Genomic DNA, 20,364 nt, shown 5'->3' with positions numbered 1-20,364 from the left:
TACCATTCGGTTTTGGTTACAAAGATAATATTATTATATCAGTTTATGGTTTTATCAATAATAATGGTTTATTTAATGGGTATTCTACCAATGATCTTATGGATCTAAAACTAAATTTAGGTTTAGATATAGTTTATAATATTAGAACAAGCTTTACATTAAATACAGTTTTATTATCTCATGGTTTGATTACAGAAAAAGGTGGAGATTTATGGATTTTTGGTCAAAATTTAAATGGAAATTCAGAAGCATATATTACCTATAGCGATGGTAAAACTGAAACTAAAATCCCATCACTTTATTATTCAACAGCACTTCTAATTAAAAATGTGAAAGCAACTGATAAACCATATAGTGTATATATCAAAAAATCATCATTAGACTCCAATATATTAGAGATTAAACCAACTGTTTATGACTTTTATATTCCATTGAATAAAAAAGATAGTTCAGATACCCCAACTACTCCAATTCCAACCAATGCACCTCAAACATGTTTAGGTAATCCAGTTTGTGGTGGCCCATCACATGGTACATGTGTCGAAAATAAAGGTTGTTTATGTATTTCACCATGGTTTGGTAAAGATTGCTCATCACAAATTGTAATTGTCGACCCACCAGCTATTGGAGGTAATAACACTGGTCCATCAATCGAGATTACTGTACCAGATAAAAACTCTACAAATCCTGTTACTTATTCTTCGTTAATTTCGATTGTTGCTTTAAAAGAAACTAATATTAACGGTGAAACTGTAAAATTTTATCCATTTGAAGATACTTGGACCTCAATAGAAACTGAACCATACACATACGATTTTTATAATAAATTAAACACAACTAACAACAAAAATGATATCATCGTAACAAATGTAAAAGTAACCTTAAAATGGTTTGTTAATAAAACAACTGTTATATTTGCAAATGAAGAGTTAACCATGAACCCATCAACTCTAAAATATACAATTGAAATCTTAGAATATCCTTTCGGGAGTGCCTTAAATGGACTAGAGTTAATCATGTCAGCACAATTTAACTCAAGTACATCCGATGGTGTATGTTCATCAAAAGAATTTGGTGAAACTGCAGGAGGTGATAACTCTAACTATCTAAAGATTAAAGTTAAAGACTATTCATTATATGGTAGATTTATTAGAAGAGGTATCGTTGATTCAACAGTTCTTTCGATTTCAAATGATTTATTGGATTCTAGTATGAAAGCAATTACCAAACCATCTTCAGTCCAATCATATATTGGTTTAAAAATTCCATTCTATACCAAAAAGGTTATCCTCGATCCTGGTAAGTAGTCTTACTATAATAATACCTGCAAAAATAGATTATTAATTTTTTTTTTATTTTTTAAACAGATTTTTCTATATTAGTTGATCAATACTCTGCATCATCAATTTGTGCAAATAAATCATTAAGTGCTGGTAAAATTGCTGGTATTGTGATAGGTGGCTCAGCTTTTGTCATTGTAGTTGCTATATGTATTATATATAATATAAAGAAAAAAAAATATTTTTATATTCTATAAAAAAATGGTCGAAAATATCGACAAAAAAATGACTGAAATGAGTGAAAATAAATTATAAATAATTAAAATTTAATAAAAAATATTTTTTTTTTTATTTTTATTTTTTTAAATTTTTTATTTTTGTTTTTTTTTAAAAATTTCTGTATTTATAATTGAATCTGACTGTGATTCTTCTAATATTAGTGATTTATTTAAAAATTGATGTTCTTTTAATTATTATATAGATCTATATAATTATTCAAATAATGATAAAAACAAACTATTATTTTTTATGTGAACAATCTTTAATTAATTACAAATTTTTAAAAAAAAAAAAAAAAGAAAAGTGGGTGGCGAAATAAAAAAATGATAAATTTTTATATTTTTTAAAGAGACTATTGATGACGGTTTCGAATACAAATATAATCAAAATAACTTGAATAAATAAATGCCAGAAGAATTATTACACTTCTAATTTTTTTATTTTCTAGTTAATTTTTACAACCAATATGCAATACTTTTCCTTTCTTTTTAAAACAATAAACAATAAATTTAAATTTGATTTACTTTTTTTACCACTATATTATAAATTAAATGGCATTCCAAATTGTTGCTCCCAACCATCAGTGACAATTGTAGCATATAATTTGAATGGTATTAGAAATCTGCGCTGTTGTCACTATTATATCCATTATTATAAAATAATAAATAACTATTAAATGTTCCATTGCTAAAAGAGAAACAAATTCTAAAAATTCTTGATCCCTTCTTTTTATATTCGTTTGTCGGGTTGAAGTATTTATCATTATCATAACTACGTTTTTTGAAATTTTTTTCAGATTTTTTCAATTTTTTGTTTCACCAATTTTTTTTTTTTTTTTTTAAATTTTTAAGTTTTCGATTAAGTATAAGCTTTTACGCAAAATAATTTATTTTATTTTTTTAAAACTAAAATGTTATTTTTTCCCTATTTTTTTATTATTTCTAAAATAAGAATATTTTATTTTTAATTTTAAAATGAAAATAAAAAATAAAATTTTATTATTTTTAATAATTATACTTTCAATAAAATTAGTACAGGCTTCTATAATTGAAGAAATTGTTTTTGAAAACAGATTTTCAAAAAAATATGCATCAGCAACAACTTGTGAATTTAGATATAAAGTTTTGTGTGTGGAAGAATCTCCTGAGGATGATTGTGACAATTTAGAATTTAATGAACCACAATATGTTAAATTGGGTGACAAAATTAGTAATGGAACAGCAACAGTTATCGATATTACTTTAAACACACCAATTGGCAATTATTCCAATACAATCAATTCAACATTTACTTTTAAAAGCGAGTGTTTAGGTAAATATAAAAAAATAGACTTATAGAGATTTGATTATATCATTGATGTTAATTTTATTTTAAAAAAAAACAGAGCTTGAATTAAATGAAATTTCTTTTAAACCATTTGGTGATGCTTATTATAAACCAATAGTAGATTTCAATTGTAATATGTACCTCAGATTATATAAAATGGAAGGTGATTTTGATCCACAGGCTTCTCTGGAAAAAATTGGTTTCTACTCTACTTATTATTTTTATAACATACTAGGGACTAATTTTTTTGAATTAAGAGCAGTAATTTTACAAATGGCTCCTCTTTCTCCAATAAGTGTACAAATTACAAGTAATAATAATGTAAAAGATTTTGTATTGGAACCAATTGGTAAAGGTAAAGGTTTAATAAATAAAAAAAAATAAAATAACTTTTTTATTAAAATATTTTATTCATAAAACTTTTATATTTAGGTATTTTCGATAAAGTTTATGATATTAAAACATATCCAGATGTTAAATATTTAAATAGTTTAGAAACTTTTGGTTATAATGAAGGTGCAGTTATCGAATTCAAACTAAACAACTCTGTTTATTCAAGTTTATTTGAGATAAATGTTAACGATCAATTATATTATACCCAATTCAAACCAATTTATGGTGACGAACATAGTACAACTTTTTTGTATGCACCATCGACCTATGATGCTATGACACATTATAGTATTTACTATATTAACAATGGGGAAGTTAAAAAATCAAACTATTCGATTGATGCAAAAATGAATTCATGTAAATATAGAAATTTTTTTAAATAATTTTTTAAAAAATTTAAAATTAATTTTTTATTTTTAAATTATAAAAATAGATAAAATTCAAAATCTACCATCTACTGGAGAATTAGATGAATATAAAGGAGGTTTAATGACAATAGCATATGGATTTAATGATATTCAATTATATGATTTTGGTCCAATTATTGTTGATTTGGACGAAGAAAAAATAGAAACTAGATTTCCATTCGGATATTCCTCAACAACCAATGGATATAGATTTTATATAAACTCTATTGTTAAAAGTGGATATTTTTCTTTGCAGTTTGGATATATTTCATTAAAATCAAGAGTATTTCCACAACAAGTGATTTCTTCAAATTATAATTTCAATGGTATTTATAAAGTTTTTTAAAAATATTTCTATTAATGTTAAAATCTAATTATTTATTATTTAAAAATAGAAATTGGAAATATTAACGGCCCAAAAATTATAGATTTTGAAGTAATTCATTTGGAAAAAGAAATGTATTTACTAAGATTAGAAATTAGTGCACAAAACTCACTTTATTATATTAAAGATAAAACTAATAATAGAAATTACTATGGAGTTGAAGTTTTGGTTTCAGGAGATTTAAATCAAGGTATATACGAAATTATTCTGGATATCCCTCTTATTCACTTGGAGATATATGATGAGTTTAAGAATGTTGAAATTTTAGGAGCTGATAAGGTTATTAGCACTACCAAAGGATTTAAACCTTTTATTAATCCATATGAAACAAAAAATTGTAAATATATAAAAAATTATTTAGAAAAAATTAAAAAACTTATATTAATTTAAAACTATTATTCATATTTCAGTTAATTTCCAATCAATAAAACAAGTTTCATTTTTATATAATGATATTGATATTTCAAATCACAGACACCATAATGTATTGTACTTTAATAGCTCGGAAATACCAAAAGATAGATCTGTTGGGCTTATAATACGTGATGCAACAATTCTTAGCAACCCTGTTTATACTTCATCCACTTATGTGAATATATTCTATTCAAGATATAATGAAGATTTAAAACTATTCGAATTGGAGTTTTATGTAGAATGTAATACACAACTAAATGAATTTAATTTTGATTTATATATTTCAAATATTGCTATCACTTATCAAGCTTTAGATACAAAATTAAAAATTAAAAAATCAAATTTAGATTTACAAGGACCAATATTTAAGGATATAAAAAAAATATCACCAATAACTATTGATAAAAACAATAACATTGGTCAAATTGGGTGGAGTATCAGTATTGAAGATCCAATAAATGGTTTCGAATCAGGATATGTAACAATTAGAGGTGAAGTTGACCAGTCTATTTATAACATAACATTCACGGCAAAAGATGTAAAAGCAGGTGGTGATGAATTCTTGGGTGAATATGACTTTATAATCAAAATTTCATACCCTTGTATAAGTCAAAATTACAAAATTAGCGAGGTTGGTTTATATGATAAAATCAAAAGATTTTCATATTTTTCAATAACATCTCCAAATCCATTATCAGCAACTTTAAACCCATTTATGTACTTTTTAAATGAATCAATTATTAATAAAGTCTTCCTTACATGCAAAAGTGATGAAATAGCCTCATTAGACACAACTCCACCAGTATTAAATTCACTAACAGTATCATCTCAAACAATTGATGTTGGAAGTAAAGATAGAGCATTTACTATTAGTTTTACAGCATCAGATCCTGAAAGTGGTTTAAAGAATAATACATATCCAATTGTCTATTTAAGTACTTCAAACAATAGAATTATTGAATGTATATCTTCTATTATTTCGATTGATAACCAAAAGGCTTCTTATTCATGCACATTACAAATACCATTCGGTTTTGGTTACAAAGATAATATTATTATATCAGTTTACGGTTTTGTCAATAATAATGGTTTATTTAATGGCTATTCTACCAATGATCTTATGGATCTAAAACTAAATTTAGGTTTAGATATAGTTTATAATATTAGAACAAGCTTTACATTAAATACAATTTTATTATCTCATGGTTTGATTACAGAAAAAGGTGGAGATTTATGGATTTTTGGTCAAGATTTAAATGGAAATTCAGAAGTCCATATTACATATAGCGATGGTAAAACTGAAACTAAAATCCCATCACTTTATTATTCAACAGCTCTTCTAATTAAAAATGTGAAAGCAACTGATAAACCATATAGTGTATATATCAAAAAATCATCATTAGACTCCAATATATTAGAGATTAAACCAACTGTTTATGACTTTTATATTCCATTGAATAAAAAAGATAGTTCAGATACCCCAACTACTCCAATTCCAACCAATGCACCTCAAACATGTTTAGGTAATCCAGTTTGTGGTGGCCCATCACATGGTACATGTGTCGAAAATAAAGGTTGTTTATGTATTTCACCATGGTTTGGTAAAGATTGCTCATCACAAATTGTAACTGTCGACCCACCAGCTATTGGAGGTAATAACTCTGGCCCATCAATCGAGATTACTGTACCAGATAAAAACTCTACAAATCCTGTTACTTATTCTTCGTTAATTTCGATTGTTGCTTTAAAAGAAACTAATATTAATGGTGAAACTGTAAAACTTTATCCATTTGAAGATACTTGGACCTCAATAGAAACTGAACCATACACATACGATTTTTATAATAAATTAAACACAACTAACAACAAAAACGATATCATCGTAACAAATGTAAAAGTAACCTTAAAATGGTTTGTTAATAAAACAACCGTTATATTTGCAAATGAAGAGTTAACCATGAACCCATCAACTCTAAAATATACAATTGAAATCTTAGAATATCCTTTCGACAGTACCTTAAACGGACTAGAGTTAATCATGTCAGCACAATTTAACTCAAGTACATCCAATGGTGTATGTTCATCAAAAGAATTTGGTGAAACTGCAGGAGGTGATAACTCTAACTATCTAAAGATTAAAGTTAAAGATTATTCATTATATGGTAGATTTGTTAGAAGAGGTATCGTTGATTCAAATGTTCGTTCAATTTCTAATGTTTTATTAGATTCTAGTATGAAAGCAATTACCAAACCATCTTCAGTCCAATCATATATTGGTTTAAAAATTCCATTCTATACCAAAAAGGTTATCCTCGATCCTGGTAAGTAGTCTTACTATAATAATACCTGCAACAATAGATTATTAATATTTTTTTTATTTTTTGAAAGATTTTTCTATATTACTTGATCAATATCCTGCATCATCAATTTGTGCAAACAAATCATTAAGTGCTGGTAAAATTGCTGGTATTGTGATAGGTGGCTTTGCTTTTGTCATTGTAATTGTTTTATGTATAAAGAAAAAAAAATATTTTTATATATATATCTATAAAAAAATGGTCGAAAATTTAAACAAAAAAAATTCTAAAATGACCGAAATGAGTGAAAATAAATTATAAAATATTGTGAGAGACAACCAAGTTTGCACAAATTTTAAATAACAAAAAAACCACCAAATTTTTAACTTTTTTTCGAATTAAATTTTGATTTAACAAATGTATAATTTTTTATTTTAAGGCAACTGGTACATACCTCTTGATAAAATATCTTGCCATTTTAATTTTCTTTGGGTCAATTTATTTAATGAAAAAATGGGGTTCACCCAATGTTCTAAACTCAAAGTAAGCTTCTTCTGATGAAAAAACTGAAACGAATATATGTAAAATTACAAGGAAAGTAATTAATAATTTCATTTAAATAATGAATAAAACAAAAAAATTTAATTAAAAAAAAAATAAATAAAACATCTGGTAGTTATAAATTTTTTTTTTGTTATAAAAATATAGTGAACATTTATAAAAATATCAATAATAACACAATGTATACATCTAAATATTCCTCAACAATATTATTTTTAGAATTAAATTTTATTAAGAAAATTAATATTATTTTTTATATATTTTTATTTTACATTTCTAAACTAAAATATTTAATATATTTAAAAATAATATAGAGAATAAAAACAACTGGTTATATGATAATTTAAATGAATCTGAAGAATCTGATTTTGATGAATCAAATCCAGAATATTCAAATGATGATTCTGAAAATGTTGGAATTAAATTGGTTGGTGGTGTAGTTTTTGGTGGCTTTGGTGTTTGTGTTGGTTTATCAGTTTCTAAAGAAAAAGAACCTAAATCAGCTGGTTCTTTGGTATCTTCTTCTGGTGTAGGTGCCGGTGTTTTGGTTTTTGATGGCTTTTGTGTTGGTGCTTCAGTTTCTTCTGCTGGTGGATCAGTTTCAACTGGAGGTGGTTGTGTGACTTTTGGTGCTGAAGTTTTAGATGGTATTTGATTTGGAATTTGTGGTGGTGGTTGGTATTGGCCACCTTTTGGTGGCATAGTTGTAGTTGGTGCTGCTGATTTTGGTGGTGCTTGTGTGGGTGGTAATGATGTTAATGGTTGATATTCTGGTGCTTTTGTATTTGTTGGTTTAAATGTTGGCACATCATTTGGTGCAACAGTTTGATGATTTGGTGGATTTGCTATTTTATTATTACCTGGATCAGCAGATTCAGTTGGTTCCGGTACAGTGGCAACTGGTTTTGTAGTTGGTTTTGGTGTAATAACTGGTATAACATCACCTGCATCCTCTACATCGTCTTGGGCTTTAATAGTTTTGCAATTAATTGGGTTATATAAAATTGTAAAAATTAAAATTAAAACTATTAAATTTTTTAAAATTCTCATTGTTTTTTTTTTTATAGTTTTTATAGAATTTAAAAAAATAAACAAATAAATAAATTGATTTTTTAATGATTGTTGATTATTATTATTATAGTTTTATTATTATAATTATTATTATTATTTTTTACAAAATATGTTTTTTATTAAATAAAATATGATTTAAATAATAAATAGTGAAAATGAATTGTTGTTTTTATAAAATTATTTTATAAAAAAAAAAACAAATAAAAAATTTAAAATAAAAAAAAAATAATAAAACTAAATGAATATGGGTTATTTTTAATTTTATTTTTTAAAAAAACATTTTAAAATAATTTTATATTAATAATATACAAATACTATAAAATCAGCGTTTAAAAGAAATAATATGAAAAATTATGGAATTTTAAAACCATTGGTTATTTATTTTTATTATTTGTTTTTATGTGATTATTTTAAAAAAAATGATCTATAAAAAATCTTTCATACGTGTAAAAAAAAATTAATTACCCACACCCAAAAAATTAAAAAACTATCTATATGCAAAAAAATTAATTTATTTTTATAATATAAATATTATCAATTTAACATTATTATTTTTTAATAAAATTTTAAAGGAAAATATGGAGATTAAAAATTCTTTTTTAATTTATTAGTTGTCATTCTTTATAAACTATTAATAATAATATTATTTATTAATTAACTATATTATTAAAAATAAATAAAAGATTTTTGATCAATCAAATTATAAAATTTTAAAACTCATAAAAAAGATTATTAAATATCAATCATTTAAATGCAAGTATTTACGTATATAAAATAAGATAAGTAACCAATAAAAAATTAGTACTAATTATAATTTACTATATATTAATTGAACATCGCCTTTAATAATTATAGAGTATAAAAATGGATTTTTTATAAATTAATTTTTAAAACTATTACTTTTAATAATCAAAATGTCTAAACAATTATTTTTAATAATTTTAATAATTATTTTCTTCGCTGGTTCATTAACCTTTGCTATGGAAGATAACATTGAAGAAAGTCCTATTCAAGAATGTCTCAAGTGTATAAGATCAGGTGGTGATTGCTTTCGAGTGTGTTTAGGAAATCAGTAAAATATATGTTTATCTTTATTATGAGAAAAAAAAACAAAATATTATTTTAACCTTTAATTAAATAAAAATAAAAACTTTTTTTTTTTAATTTATTTTTCTTTTGTTTTTTTGGTTTGGAATAAAATTATTTTTTTTTTTTTTTTTTTTTTTTTTTTTATAAAAGTGAAGATGATTCTTAATGATATATTAAGTCATCAGTTTATAAATAAAATTAAATTTTAATTTGTCTATTATTACTATGTTGATAGAAAAAGTAAGAAATAAAGATTATGTAATGTATTCATATGCATTTTAGAATTAAATGAATATTACAGTTATAATTATATCTCAACTAAATAATATATTTATATTTTCCTTTATTTTAAATAATTTATTATTTAAAATTAAAAATTAAAAATAAAATAAAAATAAAAAAATTGAAAAATTTAAAAAATAAAATTTTATTTTTTAGTTTTCAGTTTTCGGTTTTAGTTTTCACAAACAAATAATTGTATACTTATTTGATTATTAGAATTATTTATATTTATTATTTATCTATAACTAAAGTAGCTCCATCTACATTACAATTAAATTGTTTTATTTTTTATAAAATAATCACTTGGAAGATATCCTTCCCAAACCTCGAAAAATCCAATAAAAATATATTCAGAGCGGGAATCGAACCCACGACCTAATCCGTGTTAAGGATTCGTGATAACCAACTACACCATCCGAACATATTATATTATGTTGTAATGAAGCTCTATACAGCTTACAAATAATTAAGTATATATATATTGTAAAATAAGTATAACAAATAAACAACAAATAACAAATATTATATGTATAATGAAATTGTAATTTATTGAATAATATAGAATAAAAAAACCTCTGAAGTTTTAGACTGAGAACTTGAGGTATTTATACTGAATGAGATTGGTTCTAGAAGCTAATTCTTAAGTTATTTGGAAACACTGGAATTGGTAGTTACTAAGCAGTAGTTAGTAAACAGCAGTTAGTGACTCTTAATTAGCCTAGGGTCATAGCGTTAATATAGCGATATCATAACAGTATATATATGGTCGGACGGGGGGCAGTTATACTACATTTTCCCCACGGTTTTGGAAATTCGACGGCACCGAATTGAAACGGTCTTGAGAGAATAAAATTCTTTTGACATTCCGAACATATTTCTTTAACAAATTATTTAATTGAGCTTGTTGCACAGCAGTGAGAATAATTGATCCATCTTGAGCGGACTGATAAACTTGGTTGTGAATTGACGTGTACTGTTTGGATTTTGAGTTGAATGATTATCTGCATTTATAACTGTTCGTTCTAAAGATTTGATGAATGCAGGATGTTGCTTAAATTTCTTACTGATTTTATTATTAAAGTTATTATTATTTCTATTGAACTTATTACTATTACGGGAATTGACATTATCAAAGTTGTTATTATTACTATTAAAACTATTACTATTAAAATTATTACAATTACGAGAATTTATATTACTTGACTTGATTGATGTTTGACGTGTTGATGAGTGATGGTCTGGGTGTGATGATGATTGACTGAATATGCTTTCTGAATTATTGGCATATCTTACAGAGTTGATTCTATAACAATTATTATCGGGTTTGGGCTTTAAAGACTGATAATTGAGAACATTAACTGAGGTTGAATTGAGCTGAGCTGGGTTGAAATTACTATCTAACGGTGTACTATTTTCAGTGTACGAATATAACGGGACATAACAATTAGCTTTACTACAGACTAATTTACTTTTTGAAAGGATTGGATCAGCACCAATGGCATTTAAACCGTTTAAACCTAAAATACATGACGAGGAGATATCGGAATCTCTAAATACTTCTAATTCAACTTGTTCAGAAACAGGACCAAACGAAAGGTTACAGATAGTTGTACCAATTGGAAGTAGTTTGTGGTTACTTACAGATTGTATGATTTTTTTACTTGAGTTAATTGAGAGATTGAGTCTTTTTGCAAGTGATTCTCTTATGCATGATAAGCTAGCACCAGTATCTATGAGAACTCTAACACCTTGATTGTTTATCTTCAAATTTGCACATACATTTTTATATCCTGAAACACTAGCGATTGTGTTGATTGTTGGCTCGACGTTTACATCACTACCTATATAGTCATTATTTAAATTACTATTATTTCTATCTCTATAATTTTATTGATTATTAACATATCTACTTCTATTACTATTATTATTATAACTATTAAAACTTGATCTTTGATTATTATTCTTATTTCTATTTAACTGATAATTATTGTAATTATTTTGATTATATCCATTTTGATTATAATTATTCCTATGATTACTATTAATATATCTATTACTTCTATTTTGGGAAAACTTATCTTTGTTATGACAATTTCTACTAAAGTGTCCTTTCTGTCCACATGAATAACAAACGACGGACATATTTTGTGTATCATTACTAATACCGGCAACATTAAAACTTGGATTATTTTCATTTGCTACAGAGACACTAGGGGTTCTATTTGTACCAAAAATACCATTTAATGGTTCTTTAATTAAATATAAGGAAACTCCTTTGGATTCAGTGAAAGCGATTTCTAAGTTTCTTATTTCTTCGAGATATTCTTGATAAGTGGTGTCCTTTCTACATTTTAAAGCTAAATAATCTTTAAAATTACATCCTAAAGCTTGGTTTAAAAAAGTGATTGCGGCTTCATCTGGTAAATTACTTCTTTTCTTTACGATTGAGAATACAAGTAGCAAGGAATCTAATGATTTAAATTTATTTTCTCTAGAAAACTTAGAGAATCTATCCAAAACGACACTTGGACTATCTTGATAATATGTTCTTAACCTGAGAATATTATCTTCTACGGAATTTGAATTAAACGGGTCAATAGATCTTAATCTATCTATTGCACTACCACGCAAACTGGAGAGTAAGTTAGCACTTGTTGGTCTAACAAAATGATGTCTAAAAAGAAATTCAAATAAATCCCAATTCTTATCGAACTCTGCTCTATTAGCTCCATCAAATTTAGATTCTTCTGGAAATGGAGTACGATTTGGTTGAAAATTTAATTCCTTCAATATTTTCATTTGATTGTTTATCAATTCCATCATTTTTAGTTCTTGTTCTTTTAACTTGACATTATTTGAGTTATTATTTACTGTAGGTTTTTTCTGGGATGGTGGAATGATACCTGTAGGTTTTACAGTGGGATTTGTGGTTTCCGCTTTAACTTGATAATTACTTTTAACATTATTATTATTATTTTCTAAATTACTATTTTCATTTTCAAAATTATTATTATTTAAACTATTATTAAAAAAGTCATTTCTTTCTAAATTTGAACTATTACTTTCTGAATTACTATTTATATCACCTTGGTTATTAAATGGAAACATTTTTGAAATTTATTTTTATTTTTTTTTTTTTTTTTTTTTATATCTTCTTATTTATGAACCGACAAATTAATTAAAAATAAAATTTTTTTTTTTTTTTTTTTTTTTTTTTAAAAATTTTAATTAATTTTTTTAAAAATTTAAAACAAACGCAAAACGAGACAAAACAGATTCTGATGAGCTGTCGCCAAAATGTAATGAAGCTCTATACAGCTTACAAATAATTAAGTATATATATATGTAAAATAAGTATAACAAATAAACAACAAATAACAAATATTATATGTATAATGAAATTGTAATTTATTGAATAATATAGAATAAAAAAACCTCTGAAGTTTTAGACTGAGAACTTGAGGTATTTATACTGAATGAGATTGGTTCGGACGGGGGGCAGTTATACTACAATGTCAGTAATATTATACCGAAAATAGCTTACTGAGCTGTCGCCAAATGTAATATAACTGTTGTTATATTTAAGAACTCTAATATAATGAATTAATTACTAAACAAAATGTATTATAAACTAAATGTAATTAATTATAATAATAATAAAACACAAAATAAAGATAAAATAAAATATAATAAAACCAAAATAAATATATAAAAATATTTAAAAATTATATTTTAAAAAATAACTAATCTTTATTAAAACTAAAAATTACTAATTATTATTATTTATAAATTCTATAACTAAACTATTACTTATTACTTTCTCTATATTATTTTCTCTATTATTCTCTGACTAAAAATTATTTTTGAATTTTAATTTATACTGAAAAATATTATTTTTAAAAAAATAAAATTAATTTAAAAAAAATATTTAATTTTAAAAATGTGTTTACATTTGATTATTATAAAATAATAGATGTGTGACTATTTAAATTAAAAATGTGTCTAAATTTGTTGATAATTATAAAATAATATATGTTTGTCTTTTTCTAATAAATGTGATATATGTTTGTGATTATTATAATAAATTTGAATTGATTTTAGAATTGTTGTTATATCACATGTCTGTAATATAACTGTTGTTATATTTAAGAACTCTAATATAATGAATTAATTACAAAACAAAATGTATTATAAACTAAATGTAATTAATTATAATAATAATAAAACACAAAATAAAGATAAAATAAAATATAATAAAACCAAAATAAATATATAAAAATATTTAAAAAATTATATTTTAAAAAATAACAAATCTTTATTAAAACTAAAAACTACTAATTATTATTTGTAAACTTTATAACTTAACTCTTTTTCTTTTATTTTCTGCTTTAAAAATGATTTTTGAATTTTAATTTATATTGAAAAATATTATTTTTAAAAAAATAAAATTAATTAAAAAAATAATAAATTTAAAAATGTGTCAAAATATGATGATAAATATTAAATGATATATGTGTGATTTTTTCCAATTAATGTGATATATGTTTATGATTATTATAATAAATTTAAATTGATTTTAAAATTGTTGTTATATCACATGTCGGAAAAATAACTGCAACATGGCTTACTAAGTAGTCCCCAAATGTAATAAATCCCAAAAATAGCTTGCTGAGCTGTCGCCAAATGTAATATAACTGTTGTTATATTAAAGAACCCCGAAATAATGAATTAATTACCAAACAAACTAAATGTAATTAATTATAATAATAATAAAACAAAATAAAGATAAAATAAAATATAATAAAACCAAATTAAATATATAAAAATATTTAAAAATTATATTTTAAAAAATAACTAATCTTTATTAAAACTAAAAATTACTATTATTATTATTTGTAAACTCTATAACTAAACTATATTCTCTCCTTAAAATTATTTTTTGAATTTTAATTTATACTGAAAAATATTATTTTTAAAAAAATTAAAATTAATTAAAAACTGTTTTAAAAATGTGTTAAAATTTGACATTGATTATAAAATAATGAATGTGTGTTATTATCTGATAAACGAATATACCAAGTCCAGTATTTCAACTACTTTAAGAATTAGCTTCTAGAACCAGTTTCATTCAGTATAAATACCTCAAGTCCTCAGTCTAAAACTTTAAAGTTTTTTAGTTAGTCTATTTTAGTTAGTTATAGATATATTGTTTGGACAAGTAATAAAGATAAATAATAAATAAAGTATATTTTAGTGTTATTCGCATTCTCATAATTGTTTTAAGTGTTTTTGTGTTTATTATTTAGTTTGTGTTAATATATTTTATTGCGTGTTTATTTTAGAGTTTATTATATTTTCGTTAAGTATTGTAGTTGTATAACTTAGTCATAAATCATATACCTTTTCATTACATATGTTGTTATGGAACCCCTATCTGAAAGACGGCTACAGTTAGAGGTCCACTCGGAGTTACAGGAAATATATAATAAAATATAATTATTACTAAGATTAATAAAGAAATTTAGTTTTAATAGAAATATAGTTTAGAAACATTTATTTAAGTGTTTTAGTTATTTATCTTATTAATTGTTATTGTTATTAGAAGTTAATATAAAAGAGTCATTAATAGAGAATTATTACTGAAGTATTTATAGTTGACATGAATTTTTATATATGTTAAACATGTGACAGTTTTAACCATATATATTATTAATTAAAAATTATTACTATTTTAAGAGATATTATTATAAAAGTTATTATTACTATTTCAAGAATTATTATTATTTGAAAACTTTCATTATTTTTATGAGGTATCATTACAATTTTTCAAAAATCATAAAAAATTTACAAAATTTTAAATAACTAAAATCAAATAATCAAAATTAAATCACAAAAAAAAATTTTAAAAATAAATTAATAAAAGACGTGTTAACCTTTGCACCATTCTTATTGAAGGGGTAAGTCAAAAATTGGTGGTTAGCAATTAATAAAAAAAAAAAAATAAAAAAATTTATTGGTTAATAAATAACCAAAACTAAATAATCAAAATTAAATTTAATTTTACTGAAAAAATTTAGAATCGAATAAATATAAATAGTGTTAACCTTTGCACCATTCTAATTGAAAGAATGATAAAAAAACTTTGGTTAATAATTTATACAAAAAAAAATTAATAGCTTTTAATTAAAATTATTAATTCTTTTAAATTTGTAATTCTAAACTCTGTCTTGAAACTCTACTTGAAATTTTTGAATTTTTTGTAATAAATTTAATCAATAATTATTTTATTTAAAGGAAAAAATATATTTTATTAGATTTTTATTTTCCATTGTTTTTATCTCTTTCATAAAAACCAATATTTGGTGTTGCGCTGTTACTTTGTAATATTATTATAATTTATATCCCAATTTTATATTTTGTTATTAATAAAATAAATAAAAACATTCGATCTAAAAAGTAAAAAATGTGTAAATTTGTTTGGTTTTTTTTTTTTTGTTTGAATAATCTAAATTATTATTGACATAATAAATTTTGTTAAATTATGATTTCTTTAATATTGAATGCCATTTAAATAAAAAATTTTGATGAAATTGCTTTTTTAAATTATTATCACAAAAATGATTACAAAAAATAGTTATTATTTAAGAGAAAAAATAAAATAATAAAAAACAATGAAATAAAAAAATATATTATTTTTTTGCTATAAAATTATATCTAAATCCTATAAAAAAATTCTAAAATATTATATAATATGTTTTTTTTTTTTTTAAATTATACCAATTATTTTATAAAAAAAGTTTATTTAGTTGGTTTCAATGACGTTACGTTCACTGACGTAGATACCATCAAGGAATTTACGGACATCCTTGTATTTGATGGCAGATCTTAATTGAATGGTAGCACATGATTGTGATAATAATTCGAGATCGTTACCAGATAAAACAATTTCATCTTTAACTTTTTCTGAACGGACACAGGTGATACCATTTAATAATTCGATACGACGAACGATTTTTTCACCGAAGAAGTTTCTGATTTCAACAGTTCTACCACTATCAACAACGGCAACGTTAATTGGGAAATGGGCATAGACGAATCTCATCTTGTATTCGAAACCTTTAGTGACACCAGTGATCATGTTTTCGATGTGGCTTGAAACAGTTTTGATACAGGCAATTTGAGCTTTGTTACCGAACCAGACATCTAATTGAATGATGTTTTTATCTTTGATTAAGTTAATATCCATTGATAAATGGTTGAAGCTCTTTGATAAGGTACCTCTTGGACCGGTAATCTATTTATTATGAGTGAGTGATTGATTATAATTAATATTTGGTGCTATGTAATGATAATTAAATCCTATATCATAAATCATAGATTCGAGATAGATTATGCATAATAAAAAATTCCATTATCTTTGTATAACCTTCAATCCAACATCTATCGTAGTGCATGCATCTTCTATCCACTGTCTCTATCTATTATCTATCTTTCTAATCTACTCTGTTATCTAACCTACCTTAACGCTTCTTGATTTGACTTCAGCGGTGACACCTTCTGGGATAGTGATTTTTTTTTGTGAGTTGATAACCTTCATCGTTGCAAATTCTCTGTACGGGTATATAGAGTGGTATAACTACTAATAAGCGAAAAATATTTTTTTGAAAATTTTTTTAATTTTTTTAAAAAAAAATTTTTTAAAATTTTTAAATTTTTTTTTTTTTTTCGCATTATTTAAAAACGTTAATTTGAATTATTTTTTATGTTTGAATTTTTATTATTATACTATAATTTTATTTTATATAGACTATTTAGTTTACAATTAAAATTTTAATATTAATTTAAAACTAAATATAAATAAAATAATAAAAAATTAAATAAAAAAATAAATAAAAAGTAATATTTTTATATACACATAATATGTAAAAAAAAAAAAAAAAATTTTGATTTTTTTAATTTTTTAATTTTTTTATTTTTTTTATTTTTTTTTTTTATTTTTTAATTTTATTTTTAGATATAAAATAAAATAATTAAATTTAAATTTAAAAAGAATAATTAATAATGTAAAAACAAATATGTATTCTTATAATATATTTATGTTGTTCAAATAATTTTATTCTTATAAAAAAAAAGATATTTTAATTAGATTAAATAAAATAAACCTTGTTTAGGGGGATTATTTAACAGATCATTTGTGTGTTTATGTGTTTATGTGTGTGTTTTTATGTGTATAGGGTGTATGAGTGTGTATGTTTTTCGAATTTTTATTTTTGTATCTTTTGCAAAAACTTTTATTTTATTTTTTTTTTAAAAAATAGATTGTTTTTATTTCTATTTGAATAGCATTATAAGTTATATTACCAACAGTAATAATAACAAAAATGATAGAAAAAAATCATTTATTTTGTGGTTTCACGAATTTCACACCCATTTATAATAAACAATCTTTTTTTTTTTTATTTTAAAAATTATTTTTATTTTATTTTTCATTTTTTTTAAAATTTTTTACACAGGCAAAAAATTATTTTGGCCAAAATAATTTTTTTTTTCATCCATTTGCCAAAATAATTATTTTAATGCCAAAATACACAGCATTTAAAAAAATAAATGAAATCAATTATTATCTTTTTTACACTTTTATTAATTACACTTTCAATTTGTAAGTAAAAAAGAAACAAATGAATAATAATAATAAAAAAAAATTTTAATTTTATTTTAATTTTAATTTATTTTTATAATAAGGCCATGAAGGTCATGATCATGGTGAATCAGGTACTGGTGGTACAGCAACAAGTACCAATACAGTTCTTTTAGATGCAGAAACTAATTTTGTATTAACATGGGACGTTGATCAAGATGCAGAAGAACTTTATATTGGTTTAACAGGTAATTTTGCAGGATGGTTAGCTTTTGGTTATAAATGTATTGGTGATTCAATGGAATGTGAAATGGGTCACCCAGATATTATAGCAATTACATACAATAGTTTAGGTGAGCCAGATTTCAGAGACAAGATCGATAATATGGATAAAGGTGTTGTTGACGATAGTGTACTTAATGGTACCAATAATGATTTTGTTACTTATGGTGGTACACAAACTGCTCATCATACAATGGCATACTTTAAGAGAAAATTCAATACTGGTGATGCCAATGCCGATTATATCATCGATATTAACCAACCATTTGAAATTGTTTGGTATATTGGAACTGGTTTCGATTTTGACTTTACTGATTACACCAAATACAAGTATGGTACCGCTACAATTAACCTCCTCGACTCTGGTGCTGCCCAAACTGACGATACTGTTACCGCCAACCACGATGTTTTATTAGCCTGGCATGCCGCTCTTATGTCCATTTCATTTGGTATTTTAATTCCATTCGCTATTTTCAGCATTCGTTACCTTGGTGGTTTCAAATGGGCCTTCTATTTCCATCTTTGTATTCAAGCTCTTGCAATTTCATTCATCATTGTTGGTTTCATTTTAGCCTTAGTCGCACATAAAGGTGTTCAACACACATCTGACCCACACAGTGTCTTTGGTATTGTTACTTTTGCTTTGGTTCTCTTCACTGCCTGCGGTGGTATTTTAACATGGCTTTTCAAAAAAGAAGGTAATGCCATTTTCCCAAATCAAATTCACAAATACTTTGGTAGACTTGTTTCATTGGTTTCAATTGGTACCATTATGACTGGTTTAAATCAATACAGCACAGACTCTAAGAAATATCAAGCCAATGCCTTCATCGTTGTTTATGCCATTTTACTTTTAACCTATGCTATCATTGCCATCACTTTAGAAATTTTCAAAAGAAAATACGGTTTAACTCCAGGTGGTGAAAAAAATGTTAAAATGGATCCAATGAAATAAGATTATAAAAAAAGTGTATATAGAAAGTAATAATTGATCAAGAAAAAAGAAAAAAAAAAAGGTAAATACAATTCAACTAGTAAAAGAATAAGTATAAATATATATTTAATCATCCTCCTCCCATCATCCCTCTTCCCTCTTCCTATTTTTCTTTCTACCTCTATTTTAAAAAAAAAAAAAAAAAAAAAAACACATTCATATTATTTTCTTCTATCCCTCTTCTTTTATACACACAAACTCCTCTTCTCTTTCTTTCTTCTATTTTTATATCTTCCTCTTCCTCTTCTTCCTCCTCCTTTTTATTATTTTATTCCTCTACTTTTAACCCTAGACTCAATTCCTCTTCCTTAATTTTATTTTTTTAACAAATATTCACTTTTTTTTAAAAAAAAAAATATTAAAAACATAAAAAAAAATAAAAATTTAACGAATAAATCGTTCATTTCACTATAAAAAAATAAAAAAAGTAAAAAAAGAAATAAATACAATACTTATTAGATTATATGTTTATTTTTTTATTTCCAAAAAATTTAATTAATAAATAAATTATAAAATAACCATAAGTCCAAAAATAAAAAAATGGTGTGGACAAAAAATTAAAAAAATAAAACCAAAATGGTTTGTTGTTACTATTGTGTTTCTATCATTTGATATACACACGAAATAAAATTTTACCACACTAGGGGTGTTGGTGTTGGTTGGGTA

At 23.7% G+C, this 20,364-nt stretch overlaps 6 protein-coding genes across 6 annotated transcripts in view; 3 read left to right on the top strand and 3 right to left on the bottom strand.

Annotated features, from left to right (window-relative positions):
* Nucleotides 1–6,813, top strand: part of DICPUDRAFT_149955 (uncharacterized protein) — a gene marked incomplete at both ends in the record, with an annotated part of 9,808 nt that extends 2,995 nt beyond the window's left edge. Inside the window, 8 exons of the mRNA XM_003285981.1 lie at nt 146–1,299; nt 1,383–1,490; nt 2,592–2,870; nt 3,121–3,240; nt 3,318–3,635; nt 3,712–4,011; nt 4,081–4,407; nt 4,481–6,813. Of these exons, the coding sequence (XP_003286029.1) occupies nt 146–1,299; nt 1,383–1,490; nt 2,592–2,870; nt 3,121–3,240; nt 3,318–3,635; nt 3,712–4,011; nt 4,081–4,407; nt 4,481–6,813 (4,939 nt within the window). The remainder of the gene's footprint in view (nt 1–145; nt 1,300–1,382; nt 1,491–2,591; nt 2,871–3,120; nt 3,241–3,317; nt 3,636–3,711; nt 4,012–4,080; nt 4,408–4,480) is intronic.
* Nucleotides 6,814–7,618: 805 nt separating this feature from the next.
* Nucleotides 7,619–8,392, bottom strand: DICPUDRAFT_76929 (uncharacterized protein; the record flags this gene model as incomplete). Its single annotated transcript, XM_003285967.1, has 1 exon — nt 7,619–8,392. One exon carries the CDS (start codon nt 8,390–8,392, stop codon nt 7,619–7,621), a length of 774 nt encoding a protein of 257 aa, XP_003286015.1.
* A 935-nt stretch (nt 8,393–9,327) lies between these two features.
* DICPUDRAFT_149951 (uncharacterized protein) lies at nt 9,328–9,489 on the top strand (the record flags this gene model as incomplete). The annotated part of the gene is made up of 1 exon (XM_003285980.1): nt 9,328–9,489. One exon carries the CDS (start codon nt 9,328–9,330, stop codon nt 9,487–9,489), a length of 162 nt encoding a protein of 53 aa, XP_003286028.1.
* Nucleotides 9,490–10,675: 1,186 nt separating this feature from the next.
* DICPUDRAFT_76928 (uncharacterized protein) lies at nt 10,676–12,892 on the bottom strand (the record flags this gene model as incomplete). The annotated part of the gene is made up of 2 exons (XM_003285966.1): nt 10,676–11,142; nt 11,695–12,892. 2 exons carry the CDS (start codon nt 12,890–12,892, stop codon nt 10,676–10,678), a joined length of 1,665 nt encoding a protein of 554 aa, XP_003286014.1.
* A 3,660-nt stretch (nt 12,893–16,552) lies between these two features.
* Nucleotides 16,553–17,416, bottom strand: DICPUDRAFT_46501 (uncharacterized protein). Its single transcript, XM_003285965.1, has 2 exons — nt 17,304–17,416; nt 16,553–17,078 (listed from the first exon to the last, which is right to left on the bottom strand). Exons 1-2 carry the CDS (start codon nt 17,379–17,381, stop codon nt 16,587–16,589), a joined length of 570 nt encoding a protein of 189 aa, XP_003286013.1. The 5' UTR covers nt 17,382–17,416; the 3' UTR covers nt 16,553–16,586.
* A 947-nt stretch (nt 17,417–18,363) lies between these two features.
* On the top strand, nt 18,364–20,110 carry DICPUDRAFT_97248 (uncharacterized protein). Its single transcript, XM_003285979.1, has 2 exons — nt 18,364–18,443; nt 18,527–20,110. The coding sequence occupies exons 1-2, from the start codon at nt 18,392–18,394 to the stop codon at nt 19,657–19,659; spliced, it is 1,185 nt and encodes a 394-aa protein (XP_003286027.1). The 5' UTR covers nt 18,364–18,391; the 3' UTR covers nt 19,660–20,110.
* Nucleotides 20,111–20,364: the final 254 nt, after the last annotated feature.

Source organism: Dictyostelium purpureum (genome assembly GCF_000190715.1).
Source record: "Dictyostelium purpureum unplaced genomic scaffold DICPUscaffold_59, whole genome shotgun sequence".
Lineage (NCBI taxonomy): Eukaryota > Evosea > Eumycetozoa > Dictyosteliales > Dictyosteliaceae > Dictyostelium > Dictyostelium purpureum.
Note: the sequence above shows the minus strand (reverse complement) of the source record. Positions and strands in the feature narration are given on the sequence as shown.

Excerpts from the sequence above, each read along its gene's own strand:
- DICPUDRAFT_46501 (XM_003285965.1), bottom strand. The coding sequence starts at position 17,381 with ATGAAGGTTATCAACTCACAAAAAAAAATCACTATCCCAGAAGGTGTC. Across the intron at positions 17,079-17,303 it reads TCAAATCAAGAAGCGTTAAG|ATTACCGGTCCAAGAGGTAC; the intron begins GTAGGTTAGATA and ends CATAATAAATAG.
- DICPUDRAFT_97248 (XM_003285979.1), top strand. The coding sequence starts at position 18,392 with ATGAAATCAATTATTATCTTTTTTACACTTTTATTAATTACACTTTCA. Across the intron at positions 18,444-18,526 it reads ATTAATTACACTTTCAATTT|GCCATGAAGGTCATGATCAT; the intron begins GTAAGTAAAAAA and ends TTTTATAATAAG.